General features: G+C 40.7%; 1 protein-coding gene across 1 annotated transcript in view; it reads left to right on the plus strand.

Moving 5' to 3' along the window:
- The first annotated feature begins 1,454 nt into the window (after positions 1–1,454).
- ptprn2 (protein tyrosine phosphatase receptor type N2) overlaps positions 1,455–8,676 on the plus strand; it is a 136,368-nt gene continuing 129,146 nt past the window's right edge. The window contains exons 1-2 of the mRNA XM_030779149.1: positions 1,455–1,497; positions 7,378–7,491. Coding sequence (XP_030635009.1) covers positions 1,455–1,497; positions 7,378–7,491 — 157 coding nt within the window. The remainder of the gene's footprint in view (positions 1,498–7,377; positions 7,492–8,676) is intronic.

Below are 8,676 nucleotides of genomic sequence, written 5' to 3' on the forward strand. Positions count from 1 at the left end.
CCGTGTTTATCATCTTCTTGAATGGATCATAGAGGCTACGATCAAGGGACTATAGCTTATGAGAACAGTGGGGTGGGAAAGAAAGGAACACTATCCCATTTTCTTTGCAGTAAGTCATTGCCTTCACTGAAAGACAAGAACCATGGTTGTCCAACAGTAACAGTAACACCTTCTTCTCAGGACTGACCTTTGTATGCTTGACAAAGTGTTTCAGGAAGATGGGGAAATCCTCCTCCTGCATCCATCCAGAGCCATTACCGCACCCAACACTACCTGGTGGTTCGTTGCACAGGAAGTGGTCCCTGTCTCTTTTACATGGGAAGATGAAGACTGGAGGAATGACATTTCCCAGTGCATTCACAGAACAAGCCACTGATACCAGGACACCCCTCTCTCCTGACATCATCGCACCAATTTGCTTAACACCGCGGTGTGCAATTACATGGTGAGGAGTCTGGATGGTCGTGATGCTCGTCTCATCCACATTCCAAATATCAAAGTTCTGCTTCTCAATCACATGCCCAAGCTTCTGCAAGAATCCCTCCACATTTGGACAATTGAAGCTTGTGGCCTGAGACAAACCTACAAATTAGTTGTAGGTAGCCCACATGGTGCTGCTCATGTGAACCCTCTTGTCTTAGCTTTTGTGAGGTTTACAATCTCTGTACAATGAGACGTGACAGATGGAATGGGCCTCGGTGACTGATCTCACTGATTTTCCCTGCCTCACTTCAATTGCAGCCTTTCTCAGAATGTCTGCAGGGCCACCCCTGTCTATCTGGTGCTTCCACTGCTTAGGCATGCTGGACAAAAAAACATTCTGAGTCATCATAAGGGGATGGTTGTAAAATTTTTAATGAACTGTTATGGCTATCCCCACCCCAAGCAGCCATTACATAGCTAACTGCTTTAGCATGTGGCTTTAAGTCAACATGAAGGAAAGCATCAGATTAAACTAGAGAAACTGCTACTTTAGGTTATAAGTCAAACCATTGTATCTACAAAACAATGACCATAGGAAAAAAAATGTTGATAAAAAATTTTACTTTCTGACCTGAAAATCAGTTTTTTGGTCGTAAAATCTGCAATTTTGTTCACGCAGACATGCTACTTCTCCTGTTAGCTCATAAAGGAAATGGGAGTGTGCAATATTGATGACATCACTGATCTTTTCTGACTGGTCAAACTGACAGTGTTACAACTAACCCAGTGTTACAACACTCCCCGGTCTCCCCCTATGGGAGTGTTTTTGGAGCTCAGGCCGCTGGGAGTTGTTATTTGCTAAGCCTGTTTTTTTGTTTTTGTTTTTTCTTTCCTCTGCTGGCTTTCAAACTGGTATGACTCCTGCTGTACTCTTGCCAAGTTTGACAGGATTTTGCGTTGTTGTTGTTGTTGTTGAAGTGGTAGCGTGTAACCACGGTTACACGCTCGTCTCCCTCTGGTTCGGTAAAACGATGCCGTCACAGCAGGCGAGCGCGCACTGGCAGCTGCGTTTGAGTAAGAAATGAGATTAGGATGGGTTAGCATTCTTTATCTCTCCTGAAACGGATGAGCTCTTTACCGCTTGCCAGTCAACTTCCCACTGAGCGTCAGAATAATTGCGTGCACACAGGATCTGTAATTTTATCTACTAAAGGAAATATAAAACTTTTTACTTTTCATCTTCTTTTTTTTAACTACAGATGTTTTGAGGATTATTAGCGTATGTCATATTTACGTTGATAAACAAATATGTTCATTTTCTGCCTCGTTAGATAAAAAAATCTCAAAATAAAACTGTAGCCTGAGGACTTACTATTCCAAAATAAACACATTTAGTAAGATGAATGTGGATTTCCTAATCGGAATTAGATTCCTTGAGAGCTGTGTTTGAAAGAAATTGTTTTTCCAGCTTTTTTTAAAGGGAAGCAAAGTCAAGAGACAGAACATTTTCTAAATGAAATCGTGTAGTTACGTTCATAATCCATTTATAACCATAGTTTCAGTGAGGACATGGTAGCTGTATTCTCCATTTTCAGTCTTCTACAGATAATCTCACATTTTAACACATCCACAGATGGTGTTAGTTTGCGCAAATGTGGTGTTACTTCTACAGCAAATTTGAAATAGCTGAACAGGGGGAAAACTGTAGGCTAAGTATAATTCTGCCATATTGCCCATTTCACCTACACTCGTCCTGGTCTTTAAAAAAAAAAAAAAAATCTGTATTTTGCTAAAGGAGAGAACATATAAATGAAGGACCCAGGTAAAACAACAGGAATCTTTTACTTTGCAGTGACAGTGTATTAGACTGAATCCTGGGGTATGAACAGTGGCTGATCACACACACACACACAGAGAGAATGAGAGAGAGAGAGAGATGATGCTGTTTCTCTCTAAATATTCAGTGTGTCTGTGTTTGTATAAGGGTTTTCACTGCCGTTTTATTATTTGTGTGTAGCCAATTCCAGTGTATATTTGGCAATGTTTGTCTCATTAGAATGGAACTGTGCCTCCATTTAAACTGAGGCAAATTCTTCGTCTATTGTTTTTCTTACGCTGTTTTTTTCAGTGGGTCTCTGAATTTGTAACAGCGTGTGAGGCATGTCTAACCTTTAGGCTGATTAATAAGTGTGGATACCTTGTGACACAAACATTGATTGAAACATTATTAGTGATAAAAAGGTCATCTTGTTGTGCCTTTTTAAACTGCTGTTGTCATGCAGTTTAAAATCATGTCTCTTTCTGCACGAATGCTCAAATATTGATTATTGATTTCTCCATCTTTTTTTTTTTTTTTTACTTTTTTTTAATTTACTTTTTAAACCCTTTGAGGATTAATCAGTCTGATGAAGAAATTGGTGGAACAAATAAGAGGAACACGTGATTTTATAATTATTCTGACACTTACATTAGTCACTTTCTTCTCAGAGAAAGCGGTACCAATACATGGAGTAACAGGCAAATGAACTGGGCTATAACCTTTTGCTGCTGGTCAGGTTTCTTTGAATATCATGGGTTAGGCACTTTTGATGCCATTTTTTTCCCCAATTGTGTATGGACTTGAAACTGTACAGTAGCACCCTGCAAAACCCACCCAAAGTGAGGCATTGTAGGGACAGGAAAAAAAAAGCGCTTTTGGTTTGCCGAGTCTCCCTCTAGTGGAGAAATATACGCATTGCTGAGATGGAGAGATGCTGCTCATGGTGATATGTAAGATGCGCTTAAAATCAGTCACAAGACTAAAAAATAAAATACAATGATTTAAAACAAACAAACATTTATTGTCAGCGCGTTACCACAAAAAACTGATATACCCAGTAAATTTGTTATTTTTTGACAGGGGTGATGGCCCAATGGGAGCACCTCCCTTCTCCCACACCACCAACCAACACACACACCCATGTACACCTCCCAAAGGACATTGTTGCAGGATGCCTTAACCATAACTATGACATTTCTAACTCTACAATTCCATTTTATCTAGTTATCTTCCTTCTCTCCCTACTTTGTCTTTTTATAACTGTGTATTAAAGTAATGAGTAAACATGCCTTTAAATTTCATGCAGCGGACTGAGTTTATTCAGGCAGGGTTTTCTCATGTTTCTCACAATACACTACAAGCAGGTGAACAAGGGGGATGCATTTTTGTCATTTTGCTAAAATCGCCTACTGGCTATACCCGAGGGAAAAGTCGTTTAGCTGTTTTGCTGCTCAGAGAACTCCACTGGCGAGACAAACAAAATATCATTGTCACTCTAAAAGTCACAGTATTTTTCATTTTGTTTCTTCTTAATGTTCAGTAGTAATTATTTTAAACAAATCTGGTATGCAAGTTGTACAGGAGGCCTGTTTTAACAAAGTGGTCATAAATTAAATTATATTTACAATCAGATTTAATCCTGACCTGTGTCTACTGCCGTTTTAGTTATTAAGAAACCAACGTATGGTAAAGTGAAGGCCTGAAATAAACGCTGCAAATACTGTGATCAGCATGAAGAGAAACATTGAGATAAAACTGGAATGAATTTTAATAGAATGTGATGAAATGGGACGGAGAGAAAGTTATTGTTATTGGACATTCTGAAGTGAAATACCTGACCGTGATTTCGTTTCTTTTATTCTTTTTTTTTTTTTGGCAACAGATTTGTACCTATTTTTGCTTTCTATCAAACAGCTCTCTCTCTTCTCATTTCCTCACAAGCCAGCCGTTTCAGTTCAATGCATCAGCAAGTCAGTGGCTCCGTATTGACTTGGTCTGAAGGCTCAGTGGTAAGCCCCTGGCTCCTGTCTACCGTGCTTAGACCACCAAATTTTGACCTGTTTCAACCCTGCCTTGCGTGTCCAGACAGATTTGCTCTCGCAGTCCGTTCGACATTGTGAGTGCACGTTATTTTCTAGTGTTTAGCCAACACATGCGCTATTTCCGTTTGGTTGAGTGAGATATTAGGAGGTTATTCATAAGCATTTTTGCTTGCCGAGAGCGCCGCTAAGTCTATTTGAGCATGATAACAGTAATTAGCATGAGCACATTCTTGGTGACAGCGGGAAAAATGACAGTTGGAACAGCGAATGGGGTTACTATGGAAACCGACTGGAGGCAGCGAAAACCGGCGGCCTGTTGACGGTTATTTTAAATCGTTTAATTTTAAACATGGTTGGGCCAGTGAACACAGTTGCTCTTTTTCAGTGCCTACATGTTAGGGTTGAGCAGCTACGAGAGACAAGAGAAACGTGTTAAAGCACTTCTAGAAAAACTCAAGGCTGAAGTACCCGACTCAAGGGCACAACATGAGGGCACAGACATTAAGACCAAAAGCTTTCTAGTATAAAAGTCTGTCCGAGGTTAAAGCAAACAACTGTCAGGTTCCTGATGTGGAGCTTGTAGCCACTACCACCCTCACAGGTTTGGCACCTATACAGTGAGGAATTCTCAAAACAATGAGAAAGGCACAGGTTTTATAAATGTGGTAACTGTCAGACGTTTGACATCCACTTAAACATAGGAAAACGCTTATTATTTAGTCTCTCTCTCTCTCTCTCTTTCTCTCTCTCGCACACACACACACACACATTGTCAGCAATCACGCTTAATCTTGTGGCAGGCCTCTAAATAGATCACAGCATGTGGGTGCATGCATGTGTGCATGTGTAAATTAAGCTGTCTGCTTTCCGCCTACAGGTCATAAAGTCATTTCCTCATAGTTCTCTCTGTGTAGGAAAACAATAACATCACAGTGAAACAAAGGGAGTTAGGCTTCTCCCTCCTGGATGGATAAAGTAACTTTTCTTTCAGTAGATGAACTCAGTTATTGCTGCTTCAATATCAGGTGATACTTAGGAATATGATCTTTATTAACACTCTTCTAAATAAGATAGGGACACGATGAAAAAGTGGACCAGGTTAATGCGGAATGGCTGTTTTTCAGGTTTAGAGCTGAAACCACAGAATGGGTATGTTCCGGGTTATGAAGCTGCAGAGTCAGAGAAGCAGTGTTTTATGTTTTTATGATGAACCTCCGTTTCAGAAATAATGAGATGAAATTTCCCCCCCCCCCCCTGCTTTAGTTCATAGATATGACAGGCTGATGCTCAATTGTAGAGCTTTGATGTTTAAAAGATAGCAACCCACAATTACCTCAAACAAGGCACTGAAAGCACCTACTGTCTGGCCTGCACTGTTATAATCTCTTCCTCTCTCTCTCTCTCTCTCTCTTCCTCTCTCTCTCTCTCTCTCTCTCTCTCTCTGTCATGCTCATCTTGAAGTAGAGGTGATTATCTTCAGTAGTGTTTGAAGACAACAGTGTTTTTAGCCACACGGTTAGCAGCAGACTGCTTAATCATAATCAGAGAGGAGAACGAACAAACAATATGCTGTTTAGAATTTAAGTTCAGTTAATAGATACTTTTACAGACGTATCAGAGCTGAAGACATATTGGGATTTAACAGACACTTTTAGACATATCTGATTTGAAGACGTGGTCTGAAAAGCCTTCTAAATTCTTCATGTAAGTAATTATTCCAGAATAGTTATGCAGATGGACACATGAGAATGAAAAATAACACATGGTTGTATGTGAATGAACATTTTTTAATTAGTAGAATTACAAACGTACAAGTAAATTAATATCTATAATTATTTTTGTTCTCCTCTTTTATGCACTATATCACGTCTGGGTTTTGCCCTGTGATCATCAGCACACAAACACACACACACACACACACACACACACACACACACACACAGAACAAAAAAGCCTTTATGAACATTAGTAATGGAAAAATCTTGCTTTAAATACAGAGAAAGAGACAGATTTCAAGGTCATTTATACTGGTGGAGAGGACAGCTGCTTTTCCCAGAGCATCGCCTCCTCTCTTTCTCTCTCGCCCAGATAGCCATTGAATTATGAAGCTGATCAGAGCCTTGGCTTGGGTTGCCTAGCAACGGGCCATCGAGTGGCGATGGGGAGATAAGAGGGGGGCGCTGATAAGGTGTGTGTGCGCGCGTGCGCGCGTGTGTGTATGCATTTGCTGAAGGCCAAACGCTTATCTAAAAGCTGTCAAAAAAAAAAGAAAGAAAAGAAAATCTCGCACCTTAAACCTGAAAGCTATTAGCACCCCAAAATGGAACCCCAGTTTTTTTACCAGGGAATTGTCAGAGAGTAAACACAAATGGTTTTTACTTCTTTCCTGAAGCTATAAAAAAGAAAGAAAAAAAAGAGAGAGAGAAACAACCATGTTTTCTCTTTGTGTCCAGTTGTCCCTGTTTGACATTGGCACAGTGGAACAGTGGGAGCAGAACAGCAAGACCGCAGTCATGAGGTTTTTGGTTCCAGCTATAAGAACAGCCAAGAGCCAAGACAAATGTGATTATTAGTTATGTTGTTTCAGCTGTTTGACATCGTTTTACTCTTAAAAAGAAAAGCGTGCGCTTTCCTCTCATCAGTCATTACACCTGTTCTGTCTGCCATTGGTCTGGTGAATTCTAAAGCTCTGTGCAATGTAGCTTTAAAGCAGGTTTTATTTAAACAAACAAACAAACAACAACAAAATAATGACAGTTTGTACAGAATTTCGTGCATTCATTTTGAGCATGCGTGCGTACATGCGCGTATACCTTTCTGGTTCTATTTTTGTGGTCAGAGATATAAACCACAAGTGGTGACACTGAGACATTAACTGATCCTGATATGTTGAAACACTTTTTTTTTTTTTCCAGAGGTACTGTTCTGGATTTTTAAAACAAAATCTGTGTCAGCATATTTGTGGTTGGGTTTAGGTTTGGAGTGAGGGTCACATTATTGATTTTTAGATTCAGTAAAGTGGAAGTCACTATGAATTCCCCACTAAGACATAAATAGTAAATGTGTGTGTGTGTGTGTGTATTCTCGTTGCAGATGGAGTATTTGGGCGGTGTCAGCGTTATCCGGTGACAGATCTGTACACTTATGATGTGTCCCCCGCAGCCCTGGTGCGTCTGAGGACTATCCTCCAGAAACTGGCACACAGAGGTACCACCTCTTCACAGCCTGTCTGTCTTTATACCTGTCTGTCTGTTGGTTTACCTGTCTGTTCATCTGTCGCTTTACTTATATACCTTCTCCCTCTCTCTGCCTTGGCCCTGTCTGTCTGCCTTCTGCTTGTTTGTCTGTCTGCTTGCCTGCCCATTCACCTGTCTTTCTGCTTTATCTGCTCATAGATCTGCCAGTCTCCCAGGTGGCCTGCCTGTCTGTCTGTCTGACTTTCTCCTTGCCTGCATGACTTCCCGTTTCTCTCTCTCTCTCGCTCTCTCTCTCTCTCTCTGCCTCCAGCTGTTACTCTATTGTGTATGCACATCTATACATCTTTTTGTCACGGGGACATACCTCAGTGATGTATTGTGTGGTGTTGCTTTTTTTCATCCTAATGTTTGTATTATATAAGAATATTGAGACGTATAAGAATTTTCCATGTAGAAAATTCCATCACTGTTGCGTAACAATGGGAACACAATGCAATGTGTGCCCTTGTTTAATGGTTATTGGCTAATCCTCCAGATGGAGTGAATACATTTCTTTATGGCTAATTGTGTCGAAGGGCTGACCGGTGTGTCTGGTCAGTGAGCAGGATTGCTCTGATTGACAGTGATGCCAATCAGATTGGTTTAGCTGAAGATGTCACGGCCCTGAAAAACTACACTGACACATATAAAACACTAAGACAGTTAGCAATACTCCTACATTATTGATTGAAGCATGCTAATATGAGACAGACCTCACATAGACCCGAACGCGCTCTGAAATCACACACGTCCTTTTTTGGGCATTGCTGCCACTTGTCACGTGGCCAGATGAAAGAGAAGAGGATGAAAGGATGATAGGTAGCTCTCGTCTGTCGCTGCGAGACAGTGTCGGACATCTGAGGGCCGGAGCAATGAAGAGCTTTTCAGTGACAGAGAGAGAGAGAGAAAGAGAGAGAGAGAGTTAGTTAGTTAGTCAGTATGGTGTGTACCTTTCCATTTAGAACACAAAATCTCCCATGGTTCCCTGCATGGTTGTTGTTGTTGTTGTTGTTGTTGTTTTAGCATATGTAACTTGTAAGGTTTCAGGATTCAAATATTGATTTGACTGGATGCGTTCACACTGCTGATGCTTAGTTGATGACTGTGAGAAAATCTGCCCTTTCAGCTCAGATGTGTTTTGTCCTTCCTGAAACCC

This window comes from Chanos chanos, chromosome 7 (assembly GCF_902362185.1).
Source record: "Chanos chanos chromosome 7, fChaCha1.1, whole genome shotgun sequence".
NCBI classification, from domain to species: Eukaryota; Metazoa; Chordata; class Actinopteri; order Gonorynchiformes; family Chanidae; genus Chanos; species Chanos chanos.